The sequence below is a fragment of the Thalassophryne amazonica genome, chromosome 21, assembly GCF_902500255.1.
Source record: "Thalassophryne amazonica chromosome 21, fThaAma1.1, whole genome shotgun sequence".
Classification (NCBI taxonomy): Eukaryota; Metazoa; Chordata; class Actinopteri; order Batrachoidiformes; family Batrachoididae; genus Thalassophryne; species Thalassophryne amazonica.
Window position 1 is genome coordinate 32,527,233 of NC_047123.1, and position 19,662 is coordinate 32,546,894.

The 19,662-nt window shown below is 42.1% G+C and overlaps 2 protein-coding genes across 6 annotated transcripts in view; both read left to right on the forward strand.

Annotated features, from left to right (window-relative positions):
• The window catches only part of LOC117503622 (toll-like receptor 5), a 70,028-nt gene that overhangs the window by 36,707 nt on the left and 13,659 nt on the right, over positions 1-19,662 (forward strand). For 2 of the 5 annotated variants that reach the window (XR_004558593.1, XM_034162899.1), the window contains exons 3-6: positions 11,908-11,972; positions 12,051-14,337; positions 14,419-14,507; positions 14,831-15,082. Coding sequence is in view for 4 of the 5 variants with exons in the window: in XM_034162899.1 (XP_034018790.1) it covers positions 11,908-11,972; positions 12,051-14,337; positions 14,419-14,507; positions 14,831-15,082 (2,693 nt within the window). In the remaining variant the exon portion in view is untranslated. Of the gene's footprint in view, positions 1-7,428; positions 7,587-11,907; positions 11,973-12,050; positions 14,338-14,418; positions 14,508-14,830; positions 15,105-19,662 lie in introns of those variants that run through there. The other 3 variants (XM_034162900.1, XM_034162898.1, XM_034162901.1) reach the window with 2 other exon arrangements.
• LOC117503623 (thrombomodulin-like) lies at positions 3,506-5,460 on the forward strand. Its single transcript, XM_034162902.1, has one exon. The coding sequence runs from the start codon at positions 3,694-3,696 to the stop codon at positions 5,332-5,334; it is 1,641 nt and encodes a 546-aa protein (XP_034018793.1). The 5' UTR covers positions 3,506-3,693; the 3' UTR covers positions 5,335-5,460.

Here is a 19,662-nt window from a genome sequence, read left to right on the forward strand (position 1 = left end):
CATACTGATTTTCCACCTCAAAGTGATAGTTTGCTCGTGTGCTGCTTTAAACTTTTAAGGGATGTTCTCCTGAAGCTGTGTGAGGAAATGGCTATATCCATTCATGGCTAAAGATGGGAGTGGGTGTTGTGCATACATACAATTTGATTCTACACGGTTTTAAAAGTAGACCATTGGTGTAGATTTGGATAACAATACACGTTTATGTGAGGTTAATCTGTAAAGTTTTTTCTGTACATATTTGATCAGTTTTAATTCAGCACCTTGTATTTTGAGTCAGTCAGTGCATCGAATGTGTTGACTGTTTGGGGCTTCCATTCGAAATTCCAGCAGTGGGTTTGGCCACTTCTTCCTTGCTGCACTTATGAGCCTGAATACACTGTTTCCAGCCTTAAATGCTTTTAATCACACAGGAAAGTCTCATGAGATCTCCACATTACTGTATATGAAGGCATTTTTAGTTGACTTTTTGAAAATGCTTTCTGAATGTACGTCTTTGTTGCCTTGTGGAGTTTGTTCACCTTTATTTTCAATAGGGGGTTGCATACACGCCATATTGGATTTTGGTTGTGCAGGGGAATTGTGAGAAATGTGTGCCTGCTGCTGATGCGCAGACACGGTCAGAAAGTAAAAAAATCCCTTTATTATTATTATTATTATTATTATTATTATTATTAGGCTGTTCTGAGGTCTACATTTCTTTCATGAAGGAGGTAGAAAATAAGTGACGTCTGACTGGAACTCGGCGACCACTTCTCCAGTTTCGTGCTGTGCTGCTTTTCCATCACTGCGTGCAGGCAGGAAAGGAATAACACTAACTCGCTGAAGGCGTATTTCCCAAATGAGTTTCTTGAACCTGCATTTTAGTCCAGCATTGTCTATAATCTGTATTTCAGGCAGAAAAAGTTTAAAGTTTTAAACATTTGGTGGCACAGTGTGGGTCTGCTGCTCTCACAGCCAGCTGTGGGAGACTTCCCCAAAATCCTCTCCTTGAAAATAATGGAACCTTTAGTTTGTTTGCTAAGGTGCCAGAATGTGAACGCAGTATAAGAAGTATGTTTGTAAATTGTAAAGACTCATGCAACTTTAAAGCTGTACGACCATTCAGATCTCACAAAACTGACAAAATTTACTTTTGACTGAAATCCAAGCGTTATCATATCAGTAATCACATGATGCAAGTCCAAGAGGCGTGCACACTAACATCTGTAAGATGTCTTATATATAACTTCAGATGTGTTATCTGGTGATGTTTTTACATTGAGAAGTGTTTATTTCCTGCAAACTTTTACAAAATATGAGAAACGCATTCGATTTATAAGAAATAAGCTGTTTCTGAGTATTTTCCACCATGTTGGATTATTTTATTTGAGAAAGCAGGCAGCTAGCGTCACCGTGCAGCTCTGCTCTGATTGGCTGTTGCTGTGTGCTTCCCAGCATCCCTTGCCCCACGTGACCTATGATGTCGGTATGGTTGCAAACATAGACTGTATGGGTCGCTGCTGAATGCAGTTCAACGCCGTCTGCTCATTTGAATTTTTTTCCCAAATTGAATTTTGATCATATTATGAATCCCTATAAATAAAATTATATGGCGCCAAAGATGATTCTTTTATAACTTAAATCTTAAAGGCTGTACACTTTTAAGCGCCTATTGTGCTCAATGCCAAAGAGAGGTCGCCCCAAGTGTGCCATCTATCGATAGCATTATTTTAACCTCCTTTTCAACCCAATGCCTCAGAAAACCCTATTTAGTTAAAAAAAAAAAAAAATTGTACAATGAGCTGTTCAAACCTCCAGTAGTTATGGTACTATCAAGTTTAAATTTGGCCTGATGAAACATTTGAAATGAAGCCAATCTTCATCTTAAATGTTTCAGTTTCATGAAAACTGACACTGATTTATGTTAGTGTGCTCACTGAAACAATATTACGCTGTAAGAAGACAAGAGAGACTTCCACGAATAATGCAGTATTCCAGTATTACTTGCACAATGTGTCATCTATAGTTTTATAAATCTTTTCACGCCTTTATGATTGAACATAAACAACACAAAGACCTCTTGATAGTGTTTTCCTGTATATTTTGTGTTAATCACAAGCACACTGTAACTTTGTATCTGGTTGATTATCTGTGTTTATTAAGTGGTAGAAATCAAGTTTAAAAATGTGCTGATGTAAAGGCAAAAACAAAACACTGATTTAATCTGCATTTGTTGACATCTTATTTTAGTTGTATAAGCTTACTGATGTTTCCTAGTTGACATTTATAGTAGTTGTGTGTTTGAGATTTTATGTCGATCCTGTGTGTTTCTGAACCTCGGATGCTGTGCGGATCAGCAAAAACCTGAATGTAAACCTGCTGCTGTGGTCTGCTTGAAACGGAGGCCGTTCCTTCATCCTGCCTGTCAAACAGGATTATTGTGAGCTCTCACTGTTTCTTTAGGATTCCCATCATTAATGTATTAAATGGATAAAACTCTGGCTTAGAGTTGTGTTTTTGTGGAATGTTGCACTTTTGTGCAGGGGGACAGACGGCACAGCATGGAGACTTCACACTGAACCATGTGACAGTTTTTGACATTTTTGTCCAGGTTTAGGGGTCACACTTGAGTCAGGTGCAGGTGGTGATGAAAATGGTGCAAAATTATTAAGGGCTCTTAGGCAAGGTTTTAATTCCCATGTTGCTCCTGGGGTGCATTTGCACCACTTGCGTGCAGCACGCTGACACTGATGTGTGAATGTGAGGCATCACTGTAAAGTGGTTGAGCTATAGAAATGAGCCCATTTAACCAAATGCGAGGCTTTTTTTAAAATCCCAAATCATAGCAGGAACTGATGCTCATGCACAAACTGAACTGAGAGACTTTGTAAATTTGTAAAAATATTGAAACTGATTTTAGCACCATGTCACCCCTTTTGAAATTGTTGTGTGCATTTAAAACAAATATCTAAACTCTTCAGATGACATTTGCAAACATGCGTTTGTGCATCTTATTTTTCTTCAAAACATGCTGCATTTCAGCACCAAACTCGTTCTTTTTTAAAGATTTTGGTGACCAGTGGAAGGCTTCTTTATGTTTGCTTAAACAGTTAAACATGTTAGTTACTGTGGTTGTGCACACGGGGAGCGGCGCTGACGGTCCATGGAGGACCCTCGTGCGTATGTGCATAAGAAAAGGCCGTGCGTAATTGGGAATGTAATGAAATATGTAAACTCTTCAGATGACATTTGCAAACATGGGTTTGTTTATCTTATTTTTCCTCAAAACATGCTGCAGTTTAGCACCAAACTCCTTCTTTTTTAAAGATTGTTGTGACCAGTTGTAGACTTCGTTATGTTTACTTTAAGTTGCACTTATTCATTTGTGAAAGCTGAAAAAAAAAGAGTTAAACAGATTAGTTACTGTGGTTGTCGTGCACACGGGGAGGGGCGCTGACGGTCTATGGAGGACCCTCGTGCATTAAAAAAAAAAAAAAAAAAAAAAAAAAAAAAAGCCGTGCGTAATTGGGAATGTGGTCTGTACTGCGCCGCCGCGGTGGGAAGAGAAAGTTTTTGGACCGGACAGAGGCTGATTTAAAAAATAACTTCCTTCCTCGGCCGAGGGTCTAAAGATGGAGTCGGGGGCGTATAAATGTGAGATCAGCGCGATCTCAAACAAACAGACTTAAAAAGGACACGAATAGTTTCAAAATGAAGCATGTCACCGGGCTGTTTGCGTTCGCTTTCCTGATGGGAGGAGCGCCCGGGACGGAGCCGAATAACGGCTACTGCATCGGGAAACAATGCTTTGCCGTCTTTCCAGCGCGCAGTGATTCCACGGCCGCGCTGGACCAATGCAGAGACAAAGGCGGACACTTGATGACTGTGCGCTCGTCTGTGGAGCACGACACTCTTACTCTTTTGCTGGGGAGTCTGCCGGGGAGCTTTTGGATCGGTCTGCATCTGCCGAGTGGCTGTCCGCAGTCTGAAGCCGGTCTCAGGGGCTTCCAATGGGTAACCGGAGACAGTCAGTCCAACTTCCAAAACTGGGCGCTGACTTTTAGCACCAGTTGCTCCGCTCCACGGTGCGTCACCGTCTCCAAACAAGACGACTTCAAGTGGACCCAGACATCATGCGACGTGCACGCGGCTGGATTTCTATGCGAGTACAATTTCCAAAACCCGTGCGGGCGTCTGCCCGTGCGCGTGGACGAGACTGTGACCTACAAAACACATTACGGCTTCGAGGGCGAGGACCTGCTGTCTCTGCCGCCCGGAACCATCGCTGTGCGCACGCCCAGCGGCACCAAACACATCTGCTTCTCCCAGCAGTGGCTGCAGGCGCCGTGGAGCTGCGAGATCGAAGAAGGCGGCTGCGAGGACAAATGCGTGGGGGGTCACGGGGTGTTCTCCTGCGTGTGCCCGCCAGGATACGCCGTGAACCCGGCGAACAACGTCACGTGCGAGGTGGACGAAGACGACCCGTGCGTGCCGCTGCGCTGCCAGCACCACTGCTTAAAGAACAGCGACTCGTACGTGTGCACATGCAAGCAAGGCTTTAACGTGGCGGAGGACGGCAGGACGTGTGTGGACTTCAACGACTGCAAGGACGCGCGCCAGTGTCCCGGGAAGAACTTAAAGTGCGTCAACGCGGTCGGAGGGTTCTGGTGCGAGTGCGAGGACGGATACAGGCTGAGCAACGGCCAGTGCACAGACGTGGATGAGTGCGCGTCCGCTCCGTGCGAGCACGAATGCCACAACACGGCGGGAAGCTACACGTGCTCGTGTTTTAACGGTTACGCGCCGGATCCAGGCGCGCCGGAGAAGTGTAGACTGTACTGCGGTGTGGAGGAGTGCGCGGCCGTGTGCGACCCAAACAATCACTTGGAATGTTACTGTCCGGATGGGTACGTGTACGACGAGCGGGAACAGCACGTGGTCTGCGTCGACATTGACGAGTGCCTGTTTGGTTACTGCGATCAAAGGTGCCAGAACACGTACGGCGGCTACGTGTGCTCCTGCTACCCCGGGTACACGCTCGTGAAGCACTACAAGTGCGTCAAGAGTGAGGACGACACGGACACGGACGGGTGGGAGGGATCCGGTGCGTCCACCACGACCCCACCTGTCCTCACGACGACCGGCGTAAAGAAGCCCCCGGAGCCCACCAGGAGGCCCACGCAGTCCTCAGCGGGGAAACTGGCGGGCATCATCGTGGGCGTGGTGTTCGTGGTGCTCTTGCTCGTGTTTGTGGTGCACCACGTCCTCAAAGGCCGAGAGTGGCAGTACGTCGACGCGCACGCTCTCCACCATGTGACGAGCGACAAGGAGCTTCCAAAGGACACTCAGTAGACAAAATTATTTTTTAATGCCTGGATTTACAGACTAAATGAAAACTGTCGTAAAAAAGTAGCAATTTGTGTGACAAAGAAAGAAAAAATTGTGAAAGTTTATATTAAATTATCAGATTTATGACCCAATGTGTTGGTTTCTCCTGTTTGGTAGCTAATTCACATCCTTGACAACACCACCACCCTGTGGACAAAAGGTAAACAACATTACAGCTGATGTTCAGAAACTTCTTTGCACCAGGAGCCCAAGAAGACATTGATTTTAAAGGTGTAGTGCCACTGGGTTTTAAAAAGATTTATTTCATGAAAACAATTTTCTTTGGCACCACTATAATTTTATTCCTTAGCATTTAGATAAGGGATTCATAATATGATATTGCCAATATAATCAAAATTCATGCTGTCTGGAAAAAAAAAAAAACAAATAGAATTTTTAAACCCCTGAGGGGGAGAAATTCAACAGATCAGACGCTATGACCAACATTTGGTAGATTTGGAAGGGATTTATGAGAAATCTTATGGATGTTAACGTAAGTTGGGTCACAGGTCATTTTAAAATTTCATGCATGCACACATGTGCTTCCTCCTGTAGTTGGTCTGCATGATGGCTACAAAGAAAGACAATATTCAATATGGAATTTACCCCCAGATAAATGTGCTCTTCATTAAAATGAGCTGCAGTTTTGCAGTATGTTACAAAAATAAACCTACATTATAATGCTTGGATTTCAGTAGAAACTAAATTTATTCAGGGTTGTGAAATTTGAAAGGCCCTATAACTTTAATAACTAAAGGGGCACTCAGAGGGCACACCTCCACCAAGTACTATTTTTTTCCATTAAGTTTTGCATTTAGCAAATATTTGAAAAAGTGAATTCTGAGCTCTTTCTCTGCTTACAATTCATTTTTATGAGAGCTGAGAAAAGTGCTGTATTGCATAATGTTGCCAACCTAGAGGTTATAAAGTTATAAACCATATATGTAAAGTATTTGAATTCTGATATTCCTGCAAATAAATAAATATATTACCACGGTCACAATGTGCTATTATAAGCAGGACTTGTTAAATTAAAAAAATAACTAACAGACCTCATGCATTCAGTCATGCAGCGGGTTTGGATAGATTTCCTTGAGCAGAATGTTTCTGATCGCTTTGTTTGTTCATTTACTTCGTGTTGAAGAGTGTACAGTGTGGTTAAATAGCGCCAAGGCACAAACCGGAAATGGCACAAAAATCTTTTTTTTTTTTTTGACACAAAAAAATCACCGCAGTGGGGAAAAGTCACAAACAGCTGTAGTAAAAAGCCTCAAATCGATGGCAAACGAACATAGACATTATAAAGAGAAGTAGACGCCGCATTGTTGCTGATGCGCAAGAAACGCGGCCGCCATCTTGGAGAGGTCACCGTAGTGATTCTATCTCAAGGCACAGTGAAGGTTTGATTTTATATTTTTTCTACATCTTTCTAACATAATATGTGTGAAATACCAAGTGTTCCAGTACCTTTCTAGGTCACTGTATCCTAGGCATATGATGAGTGCAAAATGAGTGTGGTATTATTACTGTTTGTTTAAGGATGTTTAATTTTCACTGTTGCTGCACTTTGTGTGAAATTATAGTCATATCTTATATCATATTGATATGACAATATTGCAATATAATAATTTGTGCATATTGTAAGCAAAAAAGAAAAATTATTAAAAAGGTGGGGGTCTGGGGGGCTCCCCTCCCACAGAATCTGAAAGCTCATGTTCACATTTACTCAAAAAAAAAAAAAAATAAAAATCTGAAGGACCTAAATGACATGGTGAGATACTGAAGAGCTTCGTCATATACATATTAGAGAAATGAAAAACTGAGATCTTAACCGGTAAAGATTCAGTCACAGCTTGACCGGAAGAAGTTTCTCTTAAAAACGTTTACTTCCGCATTGGCTCCTCCAAAATAAAATATCTGCTCTCCGAAAACCACTGTCTTGTCTTCGGCACATTTGTCTTTTGACAACTTTAAAAAGAAACGTTCTTTTTTTTTTTTTAAGGGTTTCTCGAATACTACTGGGGTGGATTTTTTTTTCTTTTTCAAAATAGCAGTAGGCGGAGTGACAAAAAGAGGAAAATATTTTTGTTTTCCTGTGTGCGTTTGTTCACTGAGGATATGTTGAAATCCTGTTTAAGTCGCGAAACAGGAAAAAGCAGAAGGTTGCTTTTTCCACGGGAGTCAAATCGCTGCTTTCCCACAACAGATCAACCACGGTAAGATAAATAAATAAATAAAATAACTTAAAAAAATAATACTTCGCGAGACACACACCCAGCTGATCACTTATGCAAAGATTTTCACTGAGAATTAAATGTTTTGATTTACGACCGGGAAAAACAAATCGCTATGATTTTCCGCCAAATGCTGCTCACGTCATAATCGAATCAAAGGCGATGCGGAAAACAATTTCAAGAGGACATATTAGTGCACGCTTCAGCCAAAGGGCGGGAATTCGGGACGAAGCATGACTGTGGATATTTGCTACCAAAGTTATTTAGTTTTTTCTTTTTTTGTAAGACAGGTAAATTCAGAGTAAAATTGTGACAGTGTCTTAAATCATTTCTGATATCATTCAGTTTAATCCTGTCCTGTGACGTACTGAAATAAAGGTCGAAGACATAAGAGTCAACAGTTGACTGGGGACAATTTCGAAATCCGACATTGGATTAAGAATATATAACAAGGTGTAGACGAGGTCTATGTTGGCGTTTTCAGATTTGTCAGTGTTTGTGATATGAGCTGCCACATGGTCAATATGCAGCATCTGGGCAACTGTCAAAGTCTGTTCGTGACATAAAGAGTGGGAGAAAGCAACCAACCATCTCCAAGAACGTTCTACCAAGAAATCCAGTTGCTGCAGAGCAAACGTCACGATATCTCTGACCTGGATGACTGAGACTCTTCGTTGGTAAACATACAGAGTTTTTGATGTTATGGGTTTGATTCTCAGGTTGACCTCAGAATTTTAAAGTTTAGCAACAAAAGGGAGAAGTCAAACCCTCCAAGCTGAAGTTACTGATGGTGGCTCAGGCTGTCAGTTGCGTGCTGAGGCTTGAATGTTTCTGAGGATGTGGGTTCAAGTCCACCCTGATTTTGCTCAAATGGAGACAAATTTAAAGGGTAAAAGTTCTCAGAGAAGTACTCCTGATGTCCTCAAGCCTTGGTTCTTTGGTCACATTTGTCTTATAACAGAAGACTTTACCACTGAACCACAAGCACTTCATGTTGGGCCCATCCCCTCATGGTGCTTTTATCCTTTCCCCTTCATAAATTAGACTTCAAAACTTTGGACCATCAACAAGATTTGAACCCTCAACTTTATGATGCTGAAGTCAAACTCCCAACACAACAGCTAACCACTACACCAACAAGCCTAGACACCTCAGGTTGTTCTCCTGGCTCTTTTATATTTTCACTTGGTAAACTGGATTTGAACATGTGAAATGTGCAAGATTTGAACCCATGACTTAATAATGTCAAATTTGTCTTTTAACAGAAAACTTTACCACTGAACCACAAGCACTTCACATTGGACTTACCCCCTTGTGGTGCTTTTATCCTTTCCCCTTTAAAAAACTAGACTTCAAAACTTTGGACTGTCAACAAGATTTGAACCCACAGCTTCATGACTCCAAAGCTGCACACTTACCCACAAACATACCACTACACCACCAGCTCTTAACATTTTACATCTTCTTCTGGTGCTTTAATCCTTTCACTTGGTAAACTGGACTTGAAAATGTAAAATGTGCAAGATTTGAACCCATGACTTCATGATGTCACATTTGTCTCATAACAGAAGACTTTACTACTGAACCACAAGCACTTCATGTTGGGCCCATCCCCTCGTGGTGTTCTTATCCTTTCCCCTTCATAAATTAGTCTTCAAAACTTTGGACTGTCAACAAAATTTGAACCCACAGCTTTATGACGCCAAAGGTACACTCTCACCTACAAACATACCACTACACCACCAGCTCCTAGCACTTCACCTCTTCTTCTGGCATTTTAATCCTTTCACTTGGTAAACTGGACTTGAAAATGTAAAATGTGTAAGATTTGAACCCATGACTTAATAAAGTCAAATTTGTCTCTTAACAAAAGACTTTACCACTGAGCCACAGGCATTTCATGTTGGATCCACCCCTTCGTGCTGCTTTTATCCTTTCCCCTTCATAAATTAGTCTTCAAAACTTTGGACTGTCAACAAGATTTGAACCTATAGCTTCATGACTCCAAAGCTGCACTCTTACCCACAAACATACCACTACTCCACCAGCTCTTAACACTTCACCTCTTCTCCTGGCGCTTTTATCCTTTGACTTGGTAAACTGGACTTGAAAAGTTTAACCTGTGCAAGATTTGAACCTATGACTTCATAATATCAAATTTGCTTCTTAACAGAAAAGCTGCACCACTGAACCACAAGCACTTCATGTTGGACCCGTCCCCTCGTGGTGCTTTTATCCTTTCCCCTTCATAAATTAGACTTCAAAACTTTGTACTGTCAACAAGATTTGAACCCATAGCTTTTTGATACTGAAGTCAAACTAACCAAGCAGCTGACCACTACACCAACAGGCCCAGACACCTCAGATACTTCTCGTGGCTCTTTTATCCTTTCACTCGGTAAACTGGACTTGAAAATGTAAAATGTGCAAGATTTGAACCCATGACTTTATAATGTCAAATTTGCTTTCTTAACAGAAAAGCTGCACCACTGAACCACAAGCACTTCATGTTGGACCCGTCCCCTCGTGGTGCTTTTATCCTTTCCCCTTCATAAATTAGACTTCAAAACTTTGTACTGTTAACAAGATTTGAACCCATAGCTTTTTGATACTGAAGTCAAACTCTAACCAAGCAGCTGACCACTACACCAACAGGCCCAGACACCTCAGGTGCTTCTCCTGGCCTCGGCTGGCCCGCTGAATCCCTTTTTGATTGACAGCGAAATGAGCGAATCAGCGATCTTTTGGTGTAAACATCCGTGGGAGCGTTTTTTTTTTAATTTTCATTCTATTCTGAGTTGAACCGGAGACTTTCCTAATCCTCTTAGCGGCATTTTCTTTGTTAAAAACGACTAGCGACAAATCGAGCTTCTATTTCTGGTGTTTTTTTTTTGTTTTGTTTTGTTTTTTTGTTGTAGCTGCTTGTGTTTGGAGACTGACTTCTATCCCAGTTTCTGTCCCTACCGAGCAGCGGGTGCTGCTGAGCTCCTTCACCGTCACAAAGCACTCACAGGCGGACAAACTTCACACGAGCCTCGCTCCAGTCCCAGCTAGCGAGCTGCACATAATGGCAGACAATTTGAATGTTGTGGACCGGATTTTGGCGAAGCCATTTGATAGTCTTCCTTACGAAGAAAAACTTGGCCGATCAACTCCTCAGATTAATTTGGTGCAAAAGGTGTGGAGAGCTGGCTGACTGGAAGTGCTGTAACAAATAAACATACTGTTTCTTGAAAAGGAACGGAGGGTAGAATTTACGTATAAATAAACCGACACATTTTATGATGTAGGCCGAAATTGAGCTTCCCCTCCTTGAAGGACCAGCATCCACCACAGGTGTGTGTGTGTGTGTGTGTGTTGCAATTGGTATTGCGACTGCGACCCCTCTGTTGGTCGCTTTGAAATGCACCCGCCGTGGTGTTTTTTTTTTTTTTTTTGAGATGCTGCTTGTCATCTAATACGTCATGTGCACACTCGGTGGTGGTGGTGGCGGCGGTGTGTGTGTGTGTGTGCATGTGTTGGCAATTGGTAGCGACCCCTCTGTTGGTTGCTTTGAAATGCACCCGCCGTGGTGTTTTTTTTTTTTTTTTTTTTTTGAGATGCTGCTTGTCATCTAGTACGTCATGTGCACACTCGGTGGTGGTGGTGGCGGCGGTGTGTGTGTGTGTGTGCATGTGTTGGCAATTGGTAGCGACCCCTCTGTTGGTTGCTTTGAAATGCACCCGCCGTGGTGTTTTTTTGTGTGTTTAGTTCGAGATGCTGCGTGTGATCTAATACGTTATTTGTACTTGTGTGTGTGTGTGTGAGTGTGTGAGAGAGAGAGCGAGAGCGCTGGTCCGGTCATGGTTAATGTGATGATTATTGTGAGGGATTGGGGCTGCGTGAATAGTGAAAATAAGCAAAAATAAGCTATTAATAGTGGTGCCCACCTGGTGGATTTCATAAGCCCCCCCTTAAGACTGAGATCTGGCGACGGGACTGTGTGCAGTTTATTTTAAGTGTGGCGCACAGCATTGTTCTTTTTTTTTTTTTTTGCACCGGAGCCACCCAACCTACTGCGCTCCGGGACCTCCCACTTTACAAATTAAGCACTGATAATAACATAACTCTGGAAACCACACGAAGAAATATCTCCTTCTATACAAGTTGTATTTCTCTCACATCATCCTTCTTGGTTGAATGGTACAGCTGGATTGTGCTTTTTTTTATATATATATACAGAATTTTGATGTTCAAGTCGTTTGTCTTATTTATGCAAGAATTTCTGCTGGAAGAATTTCACATTTTTAACTTTCACCTGTAGGTCAGAAGTTGAACAGGATGTGGATACGGACACTTCACCTGGTTTTGATTGGCGTGTATCTGCAGGTAGGACTGTCCATACACACCAACCAACCAATCAAAAGCAGATTTTTAATGCAACTAACTCGAGCTTTCTCCATGCAGGTGCAAAGGTGCTACCCATCGTGCACTTTATACACACTTGTTGCTAATTGTGCATCACAGGGTCACTTCTGGGTTCCAACCCTCCCACCCTTCATCACCCACCTGTACCTGGAGTTTAACTACATCAGTGAGCTCAATAGCACCTCCCTCGCAGGGCTGGAGCATCTGCAACAGTTGGATCTCGGAAAGCAGCATGTGCCGCTCATAATCAGAAATGAGGCTTTTGCCAGGCAGAAAAGCTTGACACGGTTAGTTCTTGGGGACAACATGGGTCTTAAACTGGAGCCAAAGGCGTTTGCAGGACTGTTCAGTTTGCAGAACCTCTACCTGGATCATTGCGGTTTGACAGAGTCCATCTTGACTGAAAGCTATTTGCAGCCGCTTTTCTCCTTAACAAAATTGGATCTTTTTGGCAACAAAATACAGAAACTCCAACCTGGAAAGTTTTTTGTGAACCTGACAGAATTCACAGAGCTCAACCTCAAACTGAATCAGATTCAAATGTTATGTGAAGAGGACCTGGTTGGTTTTCGGGGGAAGTATTTCAAGCTCCTGAACTTGGACTCCAACCACTTATTTCGCATATTTGATGGAAGTTTTGACTGGGATAGATGTGGAAACCCTTTCAGAGGAATGGGCTTTCACATGCTCGACTTATCCACCAACAGTTTCAGCATCACTGCAACAAGGTTGTTTTTAAAACTAATAGAAGGGACTCCAATTGGTCATCTCATAATGCACGGATACATGGGTAAAGGCTTTTCACATGATAACTTGGCAGATCCGGACAACAGCACATTCGAAGGACTCGCAAGGAGCGGAGTTCGCATTTTGGATATCTCTAAAAACGACATATTTTCTTTACAGAGAGCCATTTTTAGTCACTTAAGTGATGTAATGATCATTGACCTTTACAAAAACAAAATCAACCGGATTAACAGAAATGCCTTTGATGGTCTTCAGGGACACTTACTACTGCTTAACCTGTCATCGAACCTTATAGGAGAAATACATTCTTACACGTTTACCAATCTGACCCAACTCTTGTTGTTAGATCTGTCTTACAACCACATTGGTGTGCTGGGATACAAAGCATTCAGCAGTCTACCCAATTTAAAAAATTTGTTTTTAACGGGAAACTCTCTGCGAAATCTCGGCCACCCTGCAACATTACCAAACTTGAAAATTCTCCTTTTGGCTGATAATAAATTGAACGCTGCTTCGCTGTCTAGCATCATTGCCTTGGGCAAAAGCAGTATCATGGTGGATATTTCTGACAACAAGTTAAACAACCTGGAGGATATTTATGTCATTTTAACTCAATTCAAGGATCTTCAGTATTTTTATTTTGGCGGCAATGTCATCAAGTGGTGCACACTAAACCAGAATGTTGCAATACCTCGTGTGAATCATTTGAAAGACTTGGATCTTCACGATAGTTCTCTGCAGGTCATCTGGGCACAGGAGACATGTCTCGACATCTTTGATCATCTTAAAAGTCTGCTCTGGCTTAATTTAAGCTCCAACTCACTCGCCACTCTCCCTCAAGGAATTTTCAGTGGTCTCCGCTCAGTTGTTGTAATTGACCTCTCCTTTAATGCCCTGACCTATTTCCAACATGATGTTTTCCCTCCCAGCCTGCAGACACTCCACCTTCTAAACAATTTCTTGGCATCGCCCGACCCAGCGACTTTTCAGTCTCTCAGCAGCATCAGTCTCATGGGAAACCGATTCCACTGCGACTGCAAATTGGAGCGCTTTCTGAGATGGTTGGAGACGACCAATGTGACCTTCACAAGTCCCATTGAGGAGTACAGATGTGAGTTTCCAGCTGATGTGTACAACCTCCCTCTGCTGAACTACTCCAGGATTGTAAAACCGTGTGAAGACGACGAGAAGGCAGTCCAGGGTTTGAGGTTAGCTCTTTTCCCCTTCTGTGCCCTGTTCGTCACTGTAGTCATTGTGAGTGGGATCGGATATGCCCATCTCCGCGGTCATGTATTTATCATTTACAAAAAAATCCTTGGCTGGGTTGTTGAGGGATCAAAACCTCCTGCAGGCAAGCTGCAATACGATGCCTATTTTTGCTTTAGTGACAGGGACTACAGGTGGGTGGAGACTGCATTGCTTAAGAAGCTGGATAACCAGTTTTTAGACAAAAACATCCTTCATTGTTGTTTCGAGGCCAGAGACTTCCTACCTGGTATGGACCACCTTTCAAACATCAGAGATGCCATCTGGGGAAGCAGGAAAACTGTGTGCATCGTGTCCAAGGCATTCCTCAATGGTACAACTTCTCAGATTTTAGGAACACAACACCTCAAATAAACACCTTTTAAAAAAGTAACCAGGTTATACCCATTTCTAGATGGCTGGTGCTTGGAAGCATTCAAGTTGGCCCAAGGCCGGATGCTGGAGGAGCTGACGAATGTTCTTATTATGTTGGTGGTTGGGAAGGTATGTATCAGTCGTTTCTGTCACATATTTATTCAGTATGACATTTCCATACACATGAGCCATCTGAGGGCGCCAGAGCCCGTGGGTAGCTAAAGTCAAAGGTTTTAAATTTGGGATCAGTGCCTAAATTAGTTTAGCAATTAGCTTGACAGGGTTGGTATTGGAGGTTGCTCTACCTCATTTCTATCACTAGATGTCAGACCTGCATTACATCAGTACAGCACTGCAATTCTCTGCACTGGAATTCCACTTAATATCAAAATCATTTAGAGAACGTCAGTTTTGTTGAAGGTCTTGACCTTTAATGTCATTCCTCTCGGAAGGTGCCTCACTACCAGCTCATGAAATACAACGCAGTCAGAACGTTCGTGCAGAAGAGAGAATACCTCATCTGGCCAGAGGATCCTCAGGACCTGGAGTGGTTCTACGAGCGCCTCGTCTTGCAGATACTCAAAGACACCAAACTCAAAAAGGTCGCAAAGGGCAAAGAGGAGGCGGCACAGTTTGAGATTCAACGCGAGAAACCAGACGAGATCCAGCTGCAACCCATCAGAGCTGTGGTTGTGAATGCGTAGGTAGGGTCACGGTGCTGCACGGCAGTTAAAAAAAAAAATAAAATACTTGATAGCTGCACAAAAACTACGGACATCAAATTCTTTTCCTGATTTGTTTATTCTGAGGCTTTACAAAAGCTTAGGCATGGAATTTCATGGTTGAGGTTGTCTCACAGGACATTGTGACATGCCCAGCTGTTACACAATTTCTCGGATACTCACTCGACCGAAAAGCCACCGAAAGCCGTCTGAATCTTCCGAATGGTTTCCAACACGGAGGCGCTTCTTGTTCTGCGCCATTAGCAGCTCCGTACCGACGCGCGAATTCCTCCGTGCGTCTTTCATTACAAAATCTCCTGTAACAGTGGAATGTGCTGGAAAAGTGCCGATGTCCACCTCTTCTGCAATTTCTCTGGTACTCAGACGACGTCCTGGATCAACACAGCGTTCACTTTGGGAAAAAAATAAAAATGTCGGATATTTTTCTAACAGACCTCGTATGTCAATATATGTTGGAGATAACTTTGATACAAGTTACTCAAAGGCTAGAGTAAAGTGTAAAGTGACACACTTTACTCTTATGAGTAAAGTGTGTCAATCGCATAACTTGCATACAACGTATGGCCCACGTATGCGGGACATATGTGCCGTGCACTGGCATGCATCAAAAATATTGTGCATTCACAAAATTTTTGGATAACCTCGTCATACTACAACATATACCAGTGTGCTTTAACATGCTCTCAACTTGTACAAAACTTACCCTAAACTTATTAGGCGAACGCGAGCGTATTCACCAAATTTTTATTACGTCAGCATACGCAGGCTAAATCTTCAAGGTGTGACAGGGCCATTAGTTTCTCAGATATGCATGTTATAACAAAGTTCCATAAGTGTTTTTTGTTTTTAGATTGATGCAAGATGCTTGAAATTTGCAGGGATTGAGCGCCACTATTGATGTAATAACATTTTTTAAAACCTTCATATATCTGCATAATACAAGACATACAGGAAGCGCGATCAATTATCACACCTAGTAGTGCAGCAGATAACTGAAGCAATCATGCAATTGGTGATAAAAGCATCAAATTCAGCAGAAATAGTCCTTAGACACTCCTCTTTTGGAAAAAAAAAAATAACTTTTGGCCACTTGACTTTTCGATCCGTGGTCAGGTAGGGGTCAATTGAAGAATTACACAGATGTCAAAATTAAAAGATGCCCAATCATATTGAAAAAGATTCCACATTATTTGCCTGATCATAAAGATTCCAAAAAGGTATAGTTTAGACTACCTGAGTGAATTCTATGGAGTTACGGGATAAAAACAGCAAGAATGGTGACAAAGGTCAGTTTCAGTTTGAAAGTTAAAGTTGCTCCAATTTTGGTAAAAAGTGATGCAAATTATTGGTTGAGCTAATAGGATTAATAAATGGAATAGTTTTGACAGTGCTGAATGTTTGATCTCCAAAATAAAGGTCAAACAAGGTCTACGTCTATTGGATTCTATGACAGGTGACATACAAGATCTGTCAAAAAGTAAGTCCTTTTTATTTTTTTCAAAAACTATATGGATTTCATTCATATGTTTTTACGTCAGACATGCTTGAACCCTCGTGTGCATGCATGAGTTTTTCCACGCCTGTCGGTTACATCATTCGCCTGTGAGCATGCCTTGGGAAGGAGTGGTCCCACCCCCTCGTCGGATTTTCATTGTCTGGAAATGGCGGAATGAAAAGGACTTTTTTTTCCCATCAGAATTTTTTCAGAAGCTGTTAGAGACTGGCACCTGGAAACCATTCGAAAAATTTATCTGGCTTTCGGTGAAAATTTTACGGGCTTCACAGAGAATAAGGACTGTTACTACAGCTTTAAGGACCCATTTAAGGACGCTCGGCGCGCCGCGCTCCGAGCTGCGATGACGCGGCACAAGCCACCGGACCATTTCTAAACGGATAGCTCTGTGGATACGAGACCGTTGTGTGCTCTTTCTCTGGTTATCACAAGAGCTGGACATCAGCCATTTTCCGGTAGATTTCACTTTTAACAAGAGATTTTGTCATGGAAAACGCGCATAAAGACCGAATCGCTTTGGAAGCGAGACAAAGGAACACCTCCATTTCAGCGTGTCAGAGGACAAGTTTGGACATGCCTATCTCGGCTTTCAATGCTTACCAGTCCAGTAAGTATCAGACAAATTGTGGAGAGCTGGACATGTCCAAACGTGTCCTCTGACACGCCGAAACGGAGGTGTTCCGTTGTCTCGCTTCCAAAGAGAATCGGTCTTTACGAGCGAAGCCTCTGCGCGGCTTTCCATGACAAAATCTCTTGTTAAAAGTGAAATCTGCCAGAAAATGGCTGATGTCCAGCTCTTGTGATAACCAGAGAAAGAGCACACGACGGTCTCGTATCCACAGAGCCATCTGTTTACAAATGGTCCGGTGGCTTGTGCCGTGTCGTCGCAGCTCGGAGCGTGGCGCGCCGAGCGTCCTTAAAGGGGTCCTTAAAGCTGTAGTAACAGACCTTATTCTCTGTGAAGCCCGTAAAATTTTCACCGAAAGCCAGATAAATTTTTCGAATGGTTTCCAGGTGCCAGTCTCTAACAGCTTCTGAAAAAATTCTGATGGAAAAAAAGTCCTTTTTATTCCATTTCCAGACAATGAAACTCCGACGAGGAGGCGGGACCACTCCTTCCCAAAGCGTGCTCACAGGCGAATGACGTAACCGACAGGCGTGGAAAAACTCACGCATGCGCACGAGGGTTCAAGCATGTCTGACGTAAAAACATATGAATGAAATCCATGGGTGATTCTTAGACTACGGGCACTTATTATGTCCTTTGATCATATTGTATGAAAAACAGAAAAAAGGGGAAATTTCACACTTTTATAGTTATCTTTACAATGAAAGTGTGTTAAGAAATTTGTTCTAGTAGTCTGATGATGTTTTCACCTTTTTTCAGTATCATTATATGCAAATATTGCCGTTTTGTGCTTGTCCCACATCCAGACTTTTGATCTTCAATGATAAAAATGAATGGTAAAGAAATGTTTTTTCTAATGTTTTAAAATATCTGAATAAAATATCAGTAAAATAATCAAAACATAATTGGGGTATTCAATGTCATACAACTGTTGTGATTTTTTTTTAAACAAAATGTAGTTGTCCCACACTATTGCTGTAATTTCCACCACAACGCTGTATTTGTATGAAAGATTATTTGGGTAGTTTCTATGGAGATAAACAGTGACATCAGAGCACATGTATATAGCGCCAAATCACAACAAACAGTTGCCCCAAGGCGCTTTATATTGTAAGGCAATGGTGTAGTGGAAATAGTGCCCGTAGTTAAAGAATCACCCCCATAGTTTTTGAAAAAAAAAATAAAAAGGACTGTTACTTTATTGACAGACCTCGTATGTTACCCCGTAACGTGATAAGTAAGGATGATACATGGTCCAAACTATTCCTTTTTAAAACTGTGTTAACTCAACTAGTAATTTGCATCACTTTTTTACCAAAATTGAGCAACTTTAACTTCTGACCCCTGTACAAACTGACACTGACCTTTGTCACCATTCTTGCTGTTTTTATCCCATAACTCCATAGAATTCAGTTACAGACCATCCAAACTATACCTTTTTGGAATCTTTATGATCAGGCAAATAATGTAGCATAGGTTTCAATATGATTGGAGCATCTTTTAATTTTAACTCCTGTGTAATTCTTCAATTGACCTCTACTTGAACGCCAACTGAAAATTCAAGTGGCCAATCAGTTTTTTTTCAATGAGTATTGTCTGAGGAGTATTTCTGCCGAATTTGATGCTTTTATCACCATTTGCAGGATTCCGCTCTAAATATTCTCTTATCTGTTGCACTATATGTCTACTTATTGTTTAAGTCCACATCTTACAGCACTGAGTTACCTGCTGTATTTACATATGAAACACATTTGAGATGGTCAGTCCGGAAAACATTCTAAAATTTGATTTGACGCGGAATTACCTCCTCCAGAAGCACTGCGGCCTCACACTTGCTTAGATCGGTTTTGGTCACATGTTGGCAGTTAATTTACTGACATTATTTGGCACGTGCTGAGTGATCAGGGAGACTTTATTAACTTCATTATTTGATCACATTTGAGGATTTTAAGATAGGTATATTTTTTCTGTGACAGTGACATCTGTGAATAAAATCGGTCAGTGTCACAGTGAATCTGAGGTCACTTCACTTCCTTTCATTTGAGCTGCGTCTGCAAACAGGAAGCTACCAGGCAGTGTAAAGCTTCCATCCTCTTGGCCCGGGTTGCATCCTGTCGCCTTTATGAGCCAGCAGTTCGGAGCATTACCATTGACTCTGGCTCCGCCTGCAGGCTCCTGCTGCTTATACACTGTGGACAGTCCATTAGTCTGAGTGCAGGGCAGCGCTCACATCTGTCCAATTCGCTTTTTATTGTGCAGATGTTTACATTTTTATGGCATTTTTCTGCATGCTGGACTTGAACATACCATTTGTACCTGTAATAGGAATTTCTCACAGGCCACTAAAGTATCCAGACTCCGAATTACTTTGTGGTTCTCTTGCGTGCAACTCAGGGGTGA

Bases quoted from the DNA above. Each gene is read 5' to 3' on its own strand.
- LOC117503623 (XM_034162902.1), top strand. From the start codon at position 3,694: ATGAAGCATGTCACCGGGCTGTTTGCGTTCGCTTTCCTGATGGGAGGA.